Genomic DNA, 20,678 nt, shown 5'->3' on the forward strand with positions numbered 1-20,678 from the left:
ATGTGCACCTTAATTACATATGAATTGTATGATTCCAAATGTAAAACTGTGGGAAAATAAAGGAAAAAAAAAGTGTCTTTGTCCCAAACATTATGGAGGGCGCTATAGATTAGATCAAAGCTTGAGAGGAGCTGTCTGGAGACTGCAATCTTGGTGCAGACCTGTGAGTTCTCCGGAGGTTCAAGGGGGAGGCATTTCCAGCAGAAGGGAAACTAAAGAATTAGCAGCAAAGTCCACCGATGAGCTCAATGGATCAGGCTCCCAGGCTCTTTTAGTTCCATCTCTGGAAAAGCAAGGGATCAAATTCAAGGGATTCCAGCTGTTGTAACCCATAAGTAAGGAAGATGGATTGATACAGTGTATTTGTCATTAACACATCTGCATGATTTCTGCTGGTCTTTCAGAGCTTGCTCAGAACCATGAATTTTACAAGAACGCTGACGTTCGGCCTCCCTTTACGTATGCATCCCTCATCAGACAGGTAATTGAAGAAACCTCCTTACAATGAGCAATCACTTCAAATCTCACTGATTTTCAGCTCCTGAAGGATTTGTGAATGACCCCTTTTTGGTCGCCCCACCGTTTCCTGTTTTATCCAATACTGTCTAATGTTGAACTATTGTGTTAACTATATCCAGCCCTGTTCACCTTGTCCAATCTGGTCTTGATCTGAATTATCCCTCTCCCTGGACCAGTCCACCTCATTCTGGCCATCTTATCCGGATCTGACCACTCAGTTCAATCCCATCCTACGGGGTTTGTGCTGTCACATTCTCTGTTATCCCATCTCATCCACACCATGCTGTTTAGATCTACCTTCTCCCTTCAATCCCCTTTGTCAAGTCAGGCTTTTCTTTCCTGCAGGCAATCTTGGAAGCTCCAGATAGGCAGTTAACACTCAACGAAATTTATAACTGGTTTACAAGAATGTTTGCGTACTTCCGGAGAAACACTGCCACGTGGAAGGTGAGTGTTACAAAAGACACACTATCCAATATGTTTGAAAATAGGTGGTTATCTCCATTGCATAAAGAATAACTGAAGGTCAGAGATAAAGCAGTTTGATTGGTAAAACATATAAGCAATCAAATTACAGAGCAGTTAATATTTAATTTGCAAAATACAAATTAAAGGCATTCTTTCCAGTAACCTTTTGGAATGCAGTATAAGAATAACAACTTGCCACAAACTTTGAATGCGCTAAGTACTTCTGAAGTATAACCACTGTTTTGATGTAAGAAATTAATTTGTGCACAGCATACTCCCACAATGTTGGTTAAAGAGTAAGTATTAGGGCTGAGTATTGGCAACAACACTCCATGGTATGTTATTTTCAACTTCGCCTGAGAGAGCGCACATGTCCTTGGTTTAATAGCATCTGCAGACTGCAGCACCACCTCGGTGCTGCGATGATGTGTGAGCTTCGACTTTATGATCAGAGTTTTGAGTCAGGGCTTGCACTGGCAACCTTCTGACACATGCACAAAAGGTTTGTACTGACTGAATCAAGATTGGGAGTAATTTAAAGCAATGAATCAAGGGGCTCAAACCAAAGAGCTTTTCAGGTGTGAGGGAGGGACATCTTTATATGAAGTCATAGAGTTCCTGGTCATTGTTCTGCTTTTTTTTCTGTGCAACTGCCAGTGTCGAGATGAAGTGCCGCTGCCACTGGGGTGAATGTGGCAGAAGCTTACAGCAATGCTTTTGGCATCACGAGTGCACAAATCAAAATGCATTGAAAGACCAATACAGAACTGAGATAAATTTGTAAATCCTGTTACTTCATTAATCTCTTGTGAACACATTTAAAATTCAATGTACAGTGTGACATTATAGCTATTGGATTGTAAAACAATAAGAATGCAAACAATGAGAAGCAGGAGGAACTCAGCGGATCAGGCAGCCTCCATGGGTAGAAATTGGCAGTCATCCTTTTGGGTTGGGACCCTTTAGCAACACTTTGTTGAAGAGATTTCCTATATGAATGAATTGGAATACAGTAAAATCTCAGTTAATCGGAATTTAAGCGACCGACAGCCTTGAGCAACTGGCAAAAAAAATGGCCAAAAATAAAAAAAATGCAAAAGTTTAAAATTGGCATCCCCAAGCAGTTACTTCACTATTCATGAAACATATTATCTCAAGCAACTGGAAAATTCACTTATCCGACATCAACCAATTACTATAGGTGCCGGATACCATTGGTCTTACTGTACAAGGTTGTGATTGTAGATAGGATACATTCCCCACTGGAAAATAAATTTGGAAGGTAACGCATTTGTTGTCTTTAAGATTCTAAAGGAAGATAATGTTAATGGAGGCACAAGAGGCTGCAGGCACGTCAACCATCCCTTTGCATCCACAGATGCTGCCTGACCCATTGAGTTCCCCCAGAAGCTCATTTTTTCCCCTCAATACTTTGAACCTTGTTCTAAAGATCAGAATGTTGGACATACCTTCATTTGAAAGGAATTAAGTTCAAACTATTCTGTGAACATATTAAAGTTAGTGAACAAGCAAACCATTGAGCAGGATCCCTGAGGAGATGGTGGAAGTAGTTAGTCTTGACTCATTCCAATGCAAATTGTATAAATTACTTACAGCAGGAGTAAGTTGAGAAATAATATTTGCTGGTGAGGGACAGATGGATCTTTGGGAACCGAGACTCTCTACATCTCGGTATAACCTCACCTCACATCTGCATCTGTTTGCATCTTTATTACCTGTTGGAAATTAACTGTTTCCATTAGTCAATTGACTCAATTATCATTATATAATTTCATCTGAAGATTTACAAACTCAATGGACCTTGTTTTTTGAGCAAGGACTTCTTATAATCTAGTCTTTTTCTGCTATTTTGGGGATTATTCCGTTTCACCCTTCTATGCCTCTAATCATTTGAACCTGGAAAATTTGAAGCAGGACTGCAGCAAAAATAATTTCTTGATAGTGGCTCAGATGTTTAGATTAAATGAAGTTACTTTTTAAAATTCATATAACATGAAAGAACTTCTGGAAGCAGACAAGGTGTTCCACGTGGTGAAGCCCATCATTTTGAATTATAATGAAAGACAGCTCCTAACCAATCCAAAATAGGAATTCAAGAGAATTTCTTTAATTAGTGTATAATTGGAATCTGGAGCTTGCTACAACATATGGTCATGTTTTGAAACAAAGAACAAATATAAAAGAAAAAAAAACTTTCATTTATGTAGCACCTTTCAATACCTAATCAAGAAGACACAACACTCTATAGCCAAAAAATATTTTTGAAGTATAGCCATAGTGTTACAGGCCCAGAGGACCCCAAACCCCAGCAGCAATAGAAATTCACCAAGACAAATGGTTACTTAAACAAAAGTAGTTTTTAAAATTTTCTTTAATCATAAAAAAAATCAAACTTTAACTTATTACTATTAACTTAACTTAACCTAACTTAACCCCCCCCCCCCCTTCTAATTCTAAGAGCACTGGATGTAATGTATATAAGTTCAGAAAATGTATTTGATTCACAGTCCAATCTCACTTCTCATTCCTCCAAGTTCACCAGTGTCAGGTAATTCTTATACTGTGCACAGAATTTAACATTCATGATGTTTCACCAAGCTCAGGTACTTAAACAGTTACCGCTCAGGAAGGTTCTTGTCAGTTTCAATGAAAGATTCGTTGCTCATTGGACACACACAAACTGATTCCTTCCAATCAGCCACTTCATTGTCTTGCCGAAGAAACTTGCCCCATTGGGGTTTTCCAAATGATAACTTCTTTTTCTGCGGTTCACCACTGAGTTCCTTTTCGTTTCCCTTATTTCAGGTGAAACACTCTAGCCAGCCATTTCCTCTTGTAAGGACCACAAGGTTTTTCAACAGGCTGAACTCAGAACTCACAACCCATCTTCAAAATGGGGTTTCAACAAGCTGCCAGATTGCCATGCTGCAGTTCTCCCTCTTGGAGAAAGCCTGTTTGATCTCCCATCTCTCTCTCTCTGCTTGCAAAACCACACGACTTTCTTAGAACAGCAAACTGCATCAAGCAGATTGCGGCACCATTCATTCAAAACAATAATCCATTACTCCACAGCATGTCCAACTCGTGAAGTCCTTCAGCAAAGCAGTTTCCACTGTCTTTACAAAGGCACCGAGTGTCTGGTTTGAGCAGAGCTCTGGCATTTTGAATGAGATCTGTTTTGTGAAGTGTTTGTGTTTGTTTGTCACTTACACTACTCCCACGATCTATCTCCTTCAAAAATATATCTATATACAATATAAAATATGATATAATTCATCACAATATTTGAAATGGAAGAGACATGGAAGCCAATTTGCTGCTAACACAGACTTGCATTTCAAATATACAGTACCTCAGTACCTCCTGGAACTATATCCCAGGGAGAGAAAGTAAGCATGAAGATTTGGAATAGCAATTCCTCATTTTTGAATTTTCCAATAGCAGGCATATTCAAGGTGAGGAAAAAACTTCCAAGAACGGAACCTGGCATAACCTCAAACTCAATGATTCTGGAACAATGTTACCACTCAGTCGTATTTACAGAAATTATTGGAAACACATGAGAGTCTCCTGTGCACTTCTCATGGGTGCAAGTCCCACCCACCAAATCTTTTATGACCAACTATTGCCAAAGTCCATGACCATGCCACTGAACTGCTTCTGTAAGGGGAGAGTGAAGGGAAGGAGGGATGTAGTGAAATGGGTGGAGGAAAAAGGGGGGAAATGGCATCACTTGGGTTGGTGTCACCCAGTGCAGTAACTGGTGGTGTCACCCACCCCCCCTGCCCCTGCCCCCCACAATAGACCTCCTCCCATACCAGACCATACAGAATCTTTAGTAAATGATTTTTTGTGTAGTAAATGTTAACTCATAAATCGAAATTCCCGTTTCACTGTATCACTGAATGTAACGGCAATAGTAGTGAGATAAACAAATAGTAAAATTAAAATTACACCTTTAAATTACAATATCATACACACAGCCTAAATGTATTTACATTTACATAGTTTCATGTGGTTAAAGTGAAAATCTGGTAAGAGAACAATAGAATTTGAAATAAAAACGTTTAAGAAGTACCGGTACATTTTAACGTTATAGGTATATAGGTTCACAAATACTAATTACCACCAGAAACACCATAAAATTTGACAAAAGTAATGACTATAAAAACCGCAGCAACAACGAAAACAACAGCACAGGCTTGTAGCGCGTGCAGACGGAACCATGTGATTCGAAGCATTATCGTAATTGGGGAATAATGACACCTCTGGCCAGAGTTTGAATTTTAGCCTTGTAGGTATATTGATACATGGAAGCTGAGCTTGCAAAAATTGTTTTTGTTCTTATAACTAACTACAGGGATAATTTTGTAAAAAAAATAAATAAATTTCTGCTGAAACACTGCTCAAAAATTTTATAGACAATCACTTTGGTATCACCTGGTTCAGTCTACCCGTATTGGGGGTTGGATGAGGGAGCCAGGGCTGCATGAAGAAGCAAAAGAAGACGTCTGGAGGAAGAAAGAATAATATCCTCACTGATCCATGGCAATCCCTGGCCTGGGACTGCTCAGTATGTCCAGATGGCATTTATGTAAGGTCTTTATGCAGTGAGCACATGGAAGCTTGGTGCAAACAGGACTCAGAGCCCTCACCCCACCCCCCCAACCCCATAACACCCAGCGACCGGTACTGTCAAACCTTCCCACCCAATCTCAAGGCAGACTCTGCAGGTCCTACATTGGCATCATCAACCATGTCAGAACCTACAGAAATTGAGTGCAAACAATTATCAATCCCAAGGTTCTGACTAAAAAAAGAGAGAGAGGAAGAGAAACAAAGCTCTGATGGCAGAGATACAGAGGATTGACTATGAAATTTTACTGAAGAGTCAACCATCATATGTGGACCTCATCTGGGATTGAAAGGATAGGGAAGCAGATACTAATGGGTAAATCAAAATAAGGCACCCTGTTTAAAATTTCAAAGCTTTAAGCTTAAACAAGTTTGAACAAGGGAAGGGTAATAAAAACAGATCTTTATGAAAACCCATCACAAGACCATAAGATACAGGAGCAGAAGTAGGTCATTCGGTCTGTCAAGTTCCCTCCACCATCCTCCATCAAGAGAGGAATAAATTTAAAAGTAAATAATTAATTTGCAGCCCAGAGGTGTGATTGTTGCATAAGTTTTGTATTCAGAGGCTGATTGTTCCAGAATATTTTGTTTTAAACCATTTCAGCCTTCAGTGCATTTGTTAGGGGGGTGTGTGTGTGTGTGTGTGTGTGTGTGTGTGTGTGTGTGTGTGTGTGTGTGTGTGTGTGTGTGTGTGTGTGTGTGCGCGCGTGTGTGTGCGAGTGTGTGAGAAAAACAGGGAGTGTATGTGAATTTATTTTAGGGCAAAAGGAGAGTGTGAGAGAGAAAGAGAGTGTGTGTGCAAAAGGATAAAAGTGTGTGTATGCACTTGTGGGTGTGAGAGTTGGTGAGTGTGTATATGTGTGAGAGAGAGAAAGTGTGTGTATGCACGTGTGTGTGTGTGTGTGTGTGTGTGTGTGTGTGTGTGTGTAATCCGCGGAATCGGTTATAGTGCGGGTGTCTGCGGACCCCAAACTTTGCAAATAAGTTGATTCAAATTCAGAATCCCAATATTAAAAGAATGTGCTTGCTTTCTTTCATTAAAATTGTTAGTTATAGATAGTGGATCCTTCGAAAACTGGTAATATTTGGGTTTGATTATCCGTGGGCACTTTGACATATATGCATCTGTTCTGCGACTCAGTTGGAACGTGGTATGAAATCTTGGAACTCAACTACCCCGTTCTAACGAGCTTTTACTGTATATACACACATGCACATTTAAGTGACAGAATGTGCATTTGTGTCTGTGCGTAGGTTACCTGAGTGAGGCACCATTGTGCTCAGTTATTATTTCCAATACGAACCCACTTTCCGTCACACAACCAGCAATTGGATCTCTGGGACAGTCGCACAACATTGAAGGGGTATCAAATATCTGGTGAATCCAGATCTTAGTTAAAGGCTGAGCCTTCAGGTGAGAAATAAGTTGAGGGTAATGATCTTTTTTAAGCTGTACTTGGTTTATTTTAACACAAAAGGAAAAAAAGTGAAAGGCATAGACTATAGTCATTAAATCAAAAATGGAAAAAAATGTTCTTGCTGTGCATGGATTTGCAATTGCTTTATAATGTGACACTGTGACTATCAGAAGCGAGTTAATTTAAACTTATCCCTATGTGATTAAACAGCCTTGGGAGATTTGGTGTGGCTGCTTCAATCAGAGGTAGGTGTGTGTCAGTCATGCCAGCACATAAACAAATGTTTTAATGTGATTATTAGCAAGTAATTGAGAGTCCTATTTATCTCGCTTTTGCACTGGGAATTTTTTTTTTGTCTGCCTTCAACACAGGAGGCTGTGACATTTGAAACAAGCTGAGCAGCTTCAGAGACAGAAACCAAGGGCTTTATCTTTGAAATAGCTAAATAGAGTGTCATTGGAACTTCATTAAAAATTCACACTTACAACCAGAGAGCCACAATCAGACAGACCCAGTCTGTGGAAATCTCATTCATTTACAGAGAAAAAATATGCTACAGAGCAGGCAAGGGTGGCAAGATGGGAGCTAGAAATGTAGGGATGATCAATCATGGAATCAGTAGAACAATGCAAAACCCCACCAAAACCAACCTGAATCTGTCACCTTCCAAATTTTCCATATTCTGATGTACTTGCTGTAAGAATGACAATAGCCTCACAATTTGTGATTTAAACCCATAATCTCTGTGTAATCTGGCACTGTGAAACTATTAACTAAGTGCTGACTGTGACTTGAAGTTCTGACCCCCCGTGGAGACTAAATTCCTACAGGAATGGTGGTCCAGAGAGAACTGTACCAGGGAGAGTTACTGCGTCCAGGAACTGTACCCCAGGGAGCGTCAGACCCTTCAGGAAATGTACTCCGGGATCTTCAGGAATTTTACCCCATGGAGAGTCAGCCTCTCGAGGAACTGTACACCAGGGATGGTCATCACATCCTGGAACTGTACCCCAGAGGGAGTCAGGCTCTCTTGGAATGGTACCCCAAGAAGAGTCAGACCCTTCAGGAACTGTACCCTAGGGAGACTCAGCTTCTTCAGGAACTGTACCCCAGGCAGAGTCAGCACCTTCAGGAACTGCACCCCGGGGAGAGTCAGCACATCCAGGAACTGTAAGGCAGAGAGATTCAACACCTTCAGGAACTGTACCCCGGGGAGAGTCAGCACATCCAGGAACTGTAAGGCAGAGAGATTCAACACCTTCAGGAACTGTACCCCGGGGAGAGTCAGCACATCCAGGAACTGTAAGGCAGAGAGATTCAACACCTTCAGGAACTGTACCCCAGGGTAATTCCACACCTCCAGGAAGAGTATCCCAGTGGAAGCTTAGTGAATTTAATGAAATTGTACAGCTGTGCTGCCACCTTATACAAGAGTCGATTTTTCAGTCCAGACTAATTTTATTTTTTGAAGTTACTTTTCTTAACTCCTATAGGGTGACTAAAATTCATCTACAGCCAAAGCCTCTAGATGATAATCCAACAATTTCGTGACTGAGATAGATTATCCTTGAACGAAAACTGGTCAGGAATGCATGATTATTCTGACAGAGGTCTAATTGGGAGAAGAAGAATTTGAAATTACAAAAAAATGTAGGGCAGATGCTTGAAATTTGAAATAACAATGAAATTCCTTGAAGGAGGGCTCAAGCCCTAGATGTTGATTATGTATCTTTATCTTTGCCACAAAACGTATACTGTTTGACATGGTGAGTTTCTCCAGCGTTGTGTTTTTACTTTAACCATGGTGTCTATAGATTTTGTGTTTTCCTACTGGAAAATTTAGGAAGTGCTCTCTAAGTGTTTTGTATTCGAAGATGGTAAACATGTCTAGTAGGATGTTGAGGAACTACCCATCGAATTAATAAAGGGATAGGTTGTGTTGAAGAAGCAGGAAGTATGTAGAGTGACTTGGTCAAGTTGAGAGAAATGGTAAAGAAGTGGTAAATTGAATACAGCACAGGGTAGTGTGGTCATGCACTTTGGCAGAAGGAATACAGGTACAGGCTTTCTTCTAAATGGGGTGAAAATTGTGATACAGGATGTCCTAAGGAAATTCAGAGTCTTCGTGGAGGATTCTCTGAGGGTAAACGTAGGTTAAGTTGGCAAAAAGGAAGTCAAGTGCAATGTTGTCATTAATTTCAAGAGAACTAGAATATAAAAGCAAGTATATAATGCTGAGGCTTTATAAGATTTGGTCAGACCTCATTGTGAGGAAATTTTGGGCCACATATCTAAGGAGGGATGTTTTAACATTGGAGAGGGTCCTGCAGAAGTTTATGAGAATGATCCTGGGAATAAGAGGATCATGGTTAATGTATGAGGAGCATTTGATGGCTCTGGGCCTGTACCCACTGGGTTCAGAAGGATGAGGGCAAATGTCATTGAACCCTACTGAATATTCAATGCAGAAAAGATGTTTCCCGTGGTGGGAGAGTAGGACCAGAGGGAATAGTCTCACAGTAAAAGTAACATCCCTCTAGAATAGAGATGAGGAGAAATTTGTTCAGACGGAGGGTGGTGTATCTGTGGAATTTGTTGGCACAGACATTGGGTATACTTAGAGTGAAATTTAATAGGTTCTTGAGTAGTATGCATATCAAAGGTTACTGGAGAAAGCAGAAAATGGGGTTGAGAGGTAAAATATATCAGCCATAATCCAAATCACAGAGCAAACTTGATGAGCTGAGTAGATCTTACAGTCTTCATCTCCATTGGGCAATGTGGGAGCAGAAGGATCCGTGGGAGTGAGACAATGGATTAAAATGGCCAGTGGCCTTAGGTTTCAGACACTTCTCTAGATCTAATGCAGGATTCCCTCAAGGCAGTCATTCAGGCTGTCTTCAACCTTCTCAACCTGGAGGACATACTAAATAGTAAAAGTACAAATAAACAATTGGTTCACCCAGAAGGAGCATTTGCAACTTGATGACCTTATACTGTGAGAATTAAAAAGTAAAGGACAGGCAATTTAGGTCCTGTGATTATTCAAAAAGGAGGAAAGGACTGAGGAAGGGTGGAGCTAGGGAGTGAACCAGTGTAGACCATTATAATGGCCTCTTGCATCATGTACATAGGAGAGTGGGAGATTCTTGTCCAGGCAAGTCAGGATGTTGCACTCTGATGCTTTTTTGTTTGATCATTCAGTGAAACTCCTTAGGGGCTGATTCACCAATCACTTTCAGTCTGTTAAAGGACACTGAAAATTCAGTGAGGAAGGGAAGATGTTAGGGAAAAGAAACAAATAAATTCAACAAACACAGGCATTCAATTGGTACTGTCTTTATCATTTTAAAAAAGTCACATCACCTTCAAACCTGCAGTCTTCTGCCACATAGCAGTTAGCGCAAAGCTGCTACGGTGCCAGTGACTGGGATCTCACGCTGTCTATAATGAGTTTGTACGTTCTCCCCATGTCTGCATGGGTTTTCCCTGGGGGCTCCAGTATCTTCCCACCCTCCAAAATGAACCAGTTTGTAGGCCAATTGGATGTAATTGGACAGCACAATCTCAAGGGCCAAAGGGCCTATAACCGTGTTGAATGACTAAATTTAAAATTTAATATTTAGAACACTCATTTCCTATGTCAGCCAAAGGCTATGTTCTGCATTAGAGATAGTGAATTTTATTGTGGATACCTAGTCCATCACTGAGAGGTGGCTCTTGAAATTTGATTCCAAGACTTGTTTGGTTGTCAGGGGCTGATGTTTTGCAATGAGGACAGATGCTGTGGTTCCTTGACCTCCAGATGTTTAATGAAAGGCCCATGTTCTCAGTTATTAAAAATGAACAGCCTTCTGCCTCCTTTGTACTCTAAATTAGTTTTAACGTTGTGATTCTGGAGTGAAGATGATGGTGCCTGAATGTTTTCCTGTTCATACTGTGGATTAACTTCACTCCAACATGGAGCTTGTGGTGAGGAAAATGAAGAAGATTGGTGAAATGACACAGGATGGCTTGACTCCAGTTTGCACTTTGTTACGACAGGATGATAGAGAAATCAAGGATTTTAAATTTAGACATCCAGCACTCTAAACAGGCCACGAGTCCATGCCACCCAATTTACACTCAATTAACTTTCACTCCCGGTACTTTTTTTGGAATGGTGGAAGGAAACTGGAGCCCCCGGGGAAAACCCACGCAGACACAGGGAGAATATACAAACTTCTTACATACAGCGTGGGATTCAAACCCAAGTCCCGATTGCTGGCACTGTAAAGGGGATGTGCTAACCACACTGAACTTCTCAAAATCTCCTTCAAAAAATATATTCTCTCTGATTCATGAGGACATTAGCCCATGACTGCTCTAAAGTTTGAAAACACTGCAATCTTTTAATCTTTTTGATGGGAACATGCAGGGCTGTGTACAAACAGCAGAAGGAGGGTGTAACATTGCAAGCATCCCACCCTCCCCATCAATTACCATCTGTCCCAAAATCTACAGATCCCACATTAGACTCATCCAAGCCCTCAGAATTAGAATGGAAGAGACTCACCACAAGGGAATGCTTTAGAAGATAACCTAGAAAAATGAGGGCAGCAAGTCTCACTGTCATCATTGCCTCCAAGATCCCATCCAAATCATACAACCTAAAAACCACTGCGGATCCTTTATTACCATCAGGTCAAAATCTGGGACCATTCTTCCTAACTGTACTCCGGAGAACTTTCACCTCACACACTGCAGCAGTTCAGGAAGGCTGTGCACCATTACCTTTCAAGGGTAATTTGGCCTAGAGATGAAACGCTAGCTACAGCAGTGGCTTCTACATCTTGTTAATTGGGCGGCATGGGTCTCAATGGCAGAAATCAGATTCTACTGTGTTATAAATATTTTTTTTTAATTTTAATGAATAAAACAGTTACATAGAGAAAGGGGTGAAATGATACTGGTGGTGAAATTTGTCGGAAGATAAGCAAATTGACCATTATTAGAGTTATGGGTGGAGGAAAAATAAAAATAATTAATGAGAAAACTCTAAATTAAAATGATCAAAGTCTGTGCTCAATTTTCTGTGAAGGCCTCCTGATTTTTGAGGAAGAATGACTAGTCCTTTTTTATAGCTTCAAAGCTTTTTTTTGTTTCACGTTTTATTTGTATTGTCTTTGGTGGTTGACCTTTCAAATTACCGCTAATGTTTTAACAGAATGAATAAATCTTCCATCACGAATTGGAAATGCAAATATAAATACAGGCCTTTATCTGAAATTGGGGTCATTCTAATTTGCAAAGTTGAAGAGATCTGCTCTTAATGTGCACCCACTGTTACAGTGTTCATAATTAAACCATTAAGTGGTAGAAAGGAAGATGGGTGGGTGCTGTGACAGAGTGGAAAAAGTGGATGGTGAGAGAAGGGAACACACCCACACACACACACACACACACCCACACATGTAAAATCATATTTGGTATTCAAATAAATTATGAAAAGATAATACCATTAGTACTGATGCAAGGATTCTGTCAATTTATTAATCCTTGCAAGGGTGTGTGTGTGTGTGTGTGTGTGTGTGTGTGTGGTGTATGTGTGTGTGTGTGTGTGTGTGTGTGGTGTGTGTGTGTGGTGTATGTGTGTGTGTGTGTGTGTGGTGTGTGTGTGTGTGGTGTATGTGTGTGTGTGTGTGTGTGTGTGGTGTGTGTGTGGTGTATGTGTGTGTGTGTGTGTGTGTGTGTGTGTGTGGTGTATGTGTGTGTGTGTGTGTGTGTGGTGTGTGTGTGTGTGTGTGTGTGTGTGTGTGGTGTGTGTGTGTGTGTGTGTGTGTGTGTGTTGGGCTCATATGTACCCTTATTTGATTCTGCTTGTGCATTTATACATGAGAATTAGTCTTTGGGAGAATTTTTATTAGTCCTTTTTTACAGAGGGATATCAGAGATTAAAGATGTTACAATAATTTGACTGAAAGAAAGCATAATTTGTTTTGCTCTCAGTTTCAGGTTAACTCGCTCTTTGCTCTGGTGAAGAAATGAGAAGCGTGTTGACCCGTTGTTTGTCTCGAGAACCTCCTCCACATTTTGTCATTCTTTCTCCCAGTGAAATAAATAGCTTTGCAATGACTGGTTTGGAAATGTTCTGAAGAGGTCCTGCTCTGTTTACCATGGTTCTGTCAGAATATTTTGTCTGACTTAAAAGAGAAAGTTTGGCAATGATTGAGATTTTGGTGATGTCTCAGAAACAGCCCAATAGAAAGGATGTGGTCATGCTTCCTTTCTCTCTCTCTCTCTCTCTCTCTCTCTCTTTCAGAAATATAGTCTTCTAGGAGCTGGGACTGAATACCCAGGGGCTTTGTCTATGGGTCTTACCTGATCTCAAAATTGATAGTGAAAAACATGGTCTCATTCCTTCCCCTTCCACCTCTCAAAACTTTTCAGTATCTCTGACTGGTTTTCACCACCACAGCTCATTGTTTAGCTCTTAATTCCTGCGAGCTACCTTTCAATTCCCTGTGCTGAGTTAATTTAGGCTAAGGTTCAGTGGGTAGATCATCTGTTCATTCCTGTGAGCCATAAGTTTTTTTTGTGTTTGCGGCTCAATATAGAGTCTCCAGCACAAATACAAGGCTGAGATTCCAGGGCAGTGCTCAGGGAGTAGTGAACTGTTGGAAGACTTTATGTTTGCATGGAATATTAAAATGAGAATGAGACCTTGTCTACGCTCACAAAAGAAAATCCATGCATATAACAGTGGATCTGCTTGTGTGTGTGTGTGTGTGTGTGTGTGTGTGTGTGTGTGTGTGTGTGTGTGTGTGTGTGTGTGTGTGTGTGTGTGTGTGTGCTTTTATGTGTTTATGTGGATGTAAGTTTTGCTTTGTCTCTTTCTCTCCTTGGATATGTATATAATCTGTCTCTAAACCATGGGGATTCTCCCCCCCCTCCCCCCCCCCCCCCCCCTCCACAACCCCAGTGAGATGTTTAACTAGCTTCACCTTCTGGACATGGTTATGTAGAAGCAGAAATTAAACAGACTAACCTGTCACTTGTCCTCTTGCAATCCTGTAACAAAATAATGGACTACTTCTGAGCTTTCCCAAACTAAATAGGGAAAAGAATTAGGATCTTTCAAATCGTATGTTGACCCTGTACTCTTTAAAAGAAATATTTTTGCAATTTATGTTCTGGTTGATCAGAACTTCTCAGAAAAAAATAATGAAAAAGCTATTTTATGTTTTTATATTTAAGAAGGCAAATGATATAAAGAGCGATGCAAATATTGTCATGCAGTTTTCTACCAGTACCACACTCCCTCTGTCCTTCACTCCACCTCCACCGCACTCCCTCAGTCCTTTACTCCACCTGTACTGCACTCCCTCAGTCCTTTACTCCACCTGTACTGCACTCCCTCAGTCCTCCACTCCACCAGAACCACACTCCTTCAGTCCTCCACTCCACCAGTACCACACTCCCTCAGTCCTCCACTCCACCAGAACCACACTCCCTCAGTCCTCCACTCCACCTGTACCTCACTCCCTCAGTCCTCCACTCCACCTGTACCTCACTCCCTCAGTCCTCCACTCCACTAGAACCGCACTCCCTCAGTCCTCCACTCCACCAGTACCTCACTCCCTCAGTCCTCCACTCCACCAGTACTGCACTCCCTCAGTCTTTCACTCCACCAGAACCTCACTCCCTCAGTCCTCCACTCCACCAGTACCACACTCCCTCAGTCCTTCACTCCACCAGTACCACTGTCCTCCTTCCACTAGTACCACATTCCTTCACTCCAGCAGTACCAACTCCCTCAGTCATCACTCTTGTTTTAGTACCAAAGTAGCTCAGTAATTCCTCAGCAAGCACAGTATTGCTTCTCTACTATTATAAGTGTCCATACCCACCCCAACTGAACCACAGTGCTTCAGACCAGTACCACCCATAATGTTCCCTCATCACTGCCCCTCTACTCACATAGCTCTTCTTCAGTTCTGGCACTTCAAATGCTTGCAAAGACCAAGGGTGCAAGACACTGAAGTGGAATTCAAACCTCTCCAAAATTCCAGTTTCAGGAAGAGAATGGCAGTATACAACTGTGCTGAGCCTCAATTTCTTTACCTCCCGAGTTACTTGTCAGTCTTTTCAAAAGGCTTCATGTAAAAAGCTATCATAAATTAAATCTGCTTCCTCAGTGACTGGCCAAAACACAATTGCAGCCTGTATATTCACTTTGGGTTTTTTTTTCTCTCTCTAGGTAGGTGTAATATAATCTTTGCAAAAATAATTTGTTTCATGCAGAACTCAAAATGTGCAGAAATCTACATGAAATTGTAAAGGGAGCATTAAGGGCCTGGAGTTTAAAAGAAATGATTTGCGTTATGATCTGGGATAACTAGATGTGAATGAATACCCCAGTTTTACAGAATGAAAAATATCTCTTCAATTCAGTGGGTCTACTCTTCTTTTTAAACAACATATGTAGCACAATAGCTGTCTGTCAACTGAGTTTCATTGTCCAGAAGTTAATTTTTATTGATGGCACTCCAGATAAACTTTTAAAGTATTTATTTAAAATGTGGCTGGTTTTCCACATGCTAATTAGTTCTGAGGAATATTAAAACACACTTTCTAAATTCAAATGACAATTTGCATTGTGAAAGCATATAACTTCCTGAGAGCCACCCTGTTCTGGATCTAATAGGTTCAGCTTGATCCCACTGATCAGAACCTAACCACATGAGAAACAGACCCACGAATTTGATGTTAAAGATGGATCATCTGGATTATCAGTTTATATATAGTACCCTCCAGCGATAGAAGGGAGACATTGATATCTCCATACATATAGATATCTGCTTCCCGAACATTCCACCCATCTGTCAGAGTTGCTTCCCTCACCCAATCTACAGGCATTGAAATTCAAAACACTAGCAGCCAAATTATTATTTTTATTTATTTCTATTCATTGGATAAAGGTATTTGGTAAACTGAGTGCTTATTCTCCATCCCTGATATGCCATGTGAAGGTGTTGGTGAACCAACGTCCTGAATCACTGCAGATCATGAGGTGAAGCCGATTCCACAGTACTATTGGATCAGGGTTACCGGATTTCTAGTAACAATCGTGGAATTGCAATAAATTATCAAATCTAAAATGATGTGGTCCTGGGGGGAATTTGTAGACAGTAGTGTTTACATGCACCTATGGGTTCAACATGTGCTATTAAAGAAGCTCAGAAAATCACCCTCTGCAGGAAGTATACGATGTATGTGTGATGTGATGCATCACCAATATTACTTCAATAGCAATCTAGAGTCTTGGACTAATAATCTAGTGGGTTATCAGTCCTGTCAGGGAAATCTAAGAACTCCATTCACTTTTTAGAAACACTGGAAATAAAAAACTGGTAATGGTCAGAGCAGCTGGAGAGTTAACCAATTGTTGTGAAAACCCAAGTGGCTCACTAATGGCATACGTTACTGTCACTCAGTGTAAATGTGGCTCTGCTCTTTCATCAACAGGAGAGATGTTCAGCAATGCTCTGGGCATTAAATTGGGGAATAACTGCTGCCTTACCAACATGTTGGAAAAAAGTAACAATATCCCACTTTACCTTTTATGCTTCGTGGAATTTTGCACTAGCTGGTCTTTACCAGCTCAACTTTACAAAATAGTTAGCTCTACTTGAGCCTTTGACAGCTTGACTCAGTTCACAGGGGGAAAGGAGAGAAGAATTTTCTTTCCAAACAGAGGATGTGGATTGTCCTGATGGAAACACCAGAGGAAGTAGAGTCCAGATAATCCTACATTTTAAATATATTTTTTAATCATTTAAATTTAGATGTACAGCATGGTAACAGACCCTACTGGCCCACGAACCCATGCCACCCAATTACCTCCAATTGACCTACAACCCATGGTACATTTTAAAAGGTAGGAGGAAATTGGAGCACCCAGAGGAATCCCACTCAGACATGAGGAGAACGTACAAACCCCCGACAGTCAGTGCTGCATTCAAATCCCAGTCGCTGGCACCATAACAGCATTGCACTAACCATGCCATTCATTTTCTAAATGTATTTGAACAATGAAATCTAAAACAAGCATTGGATTCAATGTCTAAATGGTTCGTTTTTACAAGTACACAGACATCGAGCTACTGGGCTGAGTGACCTAATGTGGGGTAAAATTCTTCATTCTAGTTACACACAAATGAGTCAAAAGCTACTGGTAATAGACTTGAAATGTACCTGAGCACAAGTCCATAGCTAATGCAGACTCTTTAGTGTGGTCCTGAGGAAGAGGAAAATAAATCAGAGAGAAAATATGTAGTAATCAACTCTTGATCATAGGGCTTGACTGGAGGAGTACCGCATTTTCAGAACAGCAGCATCTGCTGGGAAGACTGGGGTATTAGGGATCTACTGTGAGAGTCGTGTAGAACATAGTACAGCAAAGAACAGGAACAGGCTCTTCAACCTTCCCCACCCACCCCCACAACCCCATGTCTCTGCTGACCATGATGTCAATCTGCCTGCACATGGTCCCTGCCTGTTCACGGACCCATCTAAACACCTCGACTTATTCCACTGGCAGAGTACTCCAAACACCTACCATACCTTGTGCAACAGTAAAAGCTTCACACATCTCCTTTATACCAATCAGAGGATGGATTGTATTTCAATTTAAGGTCCTATTTTTTTTATGCAGAATGAGTGACCAACAGTGGAATTATTTGGTCAGCACACATGATGCACTGACAAAATATCTGGATTCTCTCAAGGGGAGGTAAAAGTATTGAGAGTTGGGAACAATGTAATCAGATGAGCTGAATGGCCACTGATATCTCTCTGAACCTGCAATCTAGGTATAATCATCCTTCTGAAACTTTGGACCCTGTGAATGACAGACAGGTGTCTCAATGTACATCTCATAAGTGTGTCGGCCCTCTCTCCTGTATGTTACAGAATGCTGTACGTCACAACCTCAGTCTTCACAAGTGCTTTGTACGAGTGGAGAATGTAAAAGGAGCAGTCTGGACGGTCGATGAATTAGAATACCAAAAGAGAAGGCCACCAAAGATGACTGGGTAAGGCATTGAATTTTTTATTTAACATTTCGAATGATGGGAGGAATCCGGAGCTCCCAGGGAAAACCCACACAGACACGGGGAGAAAGTACAAACTCCTCACATACAGCGTGGGTTTTGAACCCCAGTCCTGATCGCTGGTGCCGTAAAAGTGTTGCGCCAACCGCTACGCCAATTGTGCCGCCCCTGAGTGGAACATTTCTCCACACCTGGCCTTCACTGCCACTTTCACATTTTCTTCCACGTGCCGTCACAAGCCTTAAAGTGCACAGGAATGTTGATACACTTCAGTGGAATACTTGCATTGACCGCCCATTTGAGACCACATCATAGCAAGATTCAAAAGTGAAATAAACTCAAAGCCTCGTCATTAAGAAAAACAAAAAGCTGGATATTCAGGATAAAATATTATATCATTGAACAGGGAAATTAAGATGGTGATAAAGAAAAATAAGTTTGAACATTCCAATTGAGTGCATTCTACCTAAGCCAGGTATTCTGTCCTTGGGATTGAATAGGGCAAAGTTAGCACTACTCACCATCAATTCCTGCTTCCCCCAATCTGATTGATCCTGTAACATCGCCAAAGGGTGAACTTGTTTCCTTTTATAATGAGTCGAGCTCTATCCTGTATCTCCTGTAATCGACTAGGGAAATCTGAAGGGCGCAAAATAGTGATGGCCTTTCCCAATATTTTCTGGCAATTCTCCTGTTTTACCCCAATTGTAACTGCATTAATGAATGAAAGGTAACAATATGAATCTGTAAAATAAAATGAAAGAAAAATTTCAGTTGCACATCACCCTTTCCCCAAATGACTTACTTGGTTTTGTCTTTCCTTCATAATCACAAAAGCCATTTGAAATTGTGATGAGGAGGTCTCATCTTACTTTTCCCAGTTACTGGCCATCTGTCTCAGAGAGAGCAAGATCCCAAATTACAGCTTCCAAATGTATGATAACTCTGTGGACAGAGAATCTGTGGAAATATCACCCATCAACTAAACTAATAAATCCATTGGGAATGCCGAAAGAAACCTTCGCCCAGATAGCGGTTAGAGTGTGGACCTCATTCCCACTGAACGTGGCTGAGGTGAATAGTATTGACACAGTCAAGTGAAGGTTAGATATGATACGAGAGAGAAAGGAATTGGAAACACTGTTCCAATGAGATGAAGTTAGGAAGGAGGAAGTTTATTTGAAACATATTTGTGGAATGGCCTGTTTTGGTTTGGTGAATATTTTCAAGATGTTTTTATTGTCACGTAATAAACAGTGTCATATTACTCAAAATTTCTTTTGCCTGCTGTAAGGCAGACAGACTCACCATCGGCAGAAATTGCCAGAAGCGCCCCCTTCAGTCAGAGAAAGAGAAGCAAAAGAGAGTCCCCCCAGCATCACCAAGTGTCTGTGGATTTTCCCCTCCCCCCACCAGCCTCCCTCCCCACCCCCCACCGCAGCTACACAGAGTCCAGTCCAAACCCTCAATAACCCGAGTTCCAGATCCAAGCCTCTGACAAGATTAAGAGGTCCTCACCACCCTCGGCACCCTCTCAAATCGATATCTGGTTCCCCTTCAGCCTGTTTCGAGCCAGTGTCCAGCAGTCCAAGGCCTGATGTGAGTCTCCTATCCGCAGTTGCCAGTGGCCCGCAGCCTGCGTGGGTTCCTCGCTTTGCATCACCAACGGCTTACCACCTTTGTGTTCGTCAGCCTCAGATCCCCTTGCTGGTCCGCCGCAGTGGTCACATTCCCATGGGTAGTCTCCTCTGCTTCTCCTTCTATAACAGTTGAAGGGTGAGGAAGGGAGGGGGTGGCCTACCCATTTTCTGGTGCCCTCGTGGCCACTGCCAAACAGAGACGCTGCCATCTTGGGCCCAGACCCCGCGATCGCAGGATTTTTAAATAAACCATAATTGGCTCCTTTAACAGATTGCTTAAAGCCTGTATGGAGCCGACAGGCAGTTGGACCCTACGAGGGAGTACTATGTCTCCACTCGCCTCTCTCCACAAGTCTGCAGCAATGCTGCAGCTCTGGCAGTGTTGCCATTTTTATGTTACGAGGGAGGTTGATCATTCTGAATGCCAGACTCTCAAAGACTCATAAAAGCATTTGCAGGACGAATTGTTCTGTACATGCTTCTATGATAGTAGCAGACCAAGTTAAAAACAGGTGTCCTTTTGCTAATCAAAGTGCCTCTTTTCTTTAGAAGTCCAACTTTAGTGAAGAATGTGATTACAGGACTTGGTTATGGAGGACCACTTAACTCAAGCTATCAGGTGAGTGATAAACACTCCAGACTTGTTGAATAACTTCCAAGAGAAGTGGATTGTAAATGCCAAATACACTCACAGATCTTCAACCATCCTCATGATGCCCTCTCTATGTTGTCAAGTATATTGGATGTGGATTAACCCTTCACCAGTACAGATAGATAGCCTCATTATTTAAACAATTGATCTGCACTCGTAACAGCTTTCCCTCTGCTCTCCTGGAGTTGGGAAGTTGATTCACTTCAAAGGCAGACTCAGGGCTGAGGCA

General features: G+C 41.4%; 1 protein-coding gene across 12 annotated transcripts in view; it reads left to right on the top strand.

Annotated features, from left to right (window-relative positions):
* The window catches only part of foxp4 (forkhead box P4), a 371,685-nt gene that overhangs the window by 326,324 nt on the left and 24,683 nt on the right, over positions 1–20,678 (top strand). For all 12 annotated transcript variants that reach the window (XR_011358475.1, XR_011358476.1, XM_069941845.1 and 9 more), the window contains 4 exons: positions 405–481; positions 865–966; positions 18,018–18,139; positions 20,347–20,416. Coding sequence is in view for 10 of the 12 variants with exons in the window: in XM_069941845.1 (XP_069797946.1) it covers positions 405–481; positions 865–966; positions 18,018–18,139; positions 20,347–20,416 (371 nt within the window). In the remaining 2 variants the exon portion in view is untranslated. The remainder of the gene's footprint in view (positions 1–404; positions 482–864; positions 967–18,017; positions 18,140–20,346; positions 20,417–20,678) is intronic.

This window comes from Narcine bancroftii, chromosome 5, assembly GCF_036971445.1.
Source record: "Narcine bancroftii isolate sNarBan1 chromosome 5, sNarBan1.hap1, whole genome shotgun sequence".
NCBI classification, from domain to species: domain Eukaryota; kingdom Metazoa; phylum Chordata; class Chondrichthyes; order Torpediniformes; family Narcinidae; genus Narcine; species Narcine bancroftii.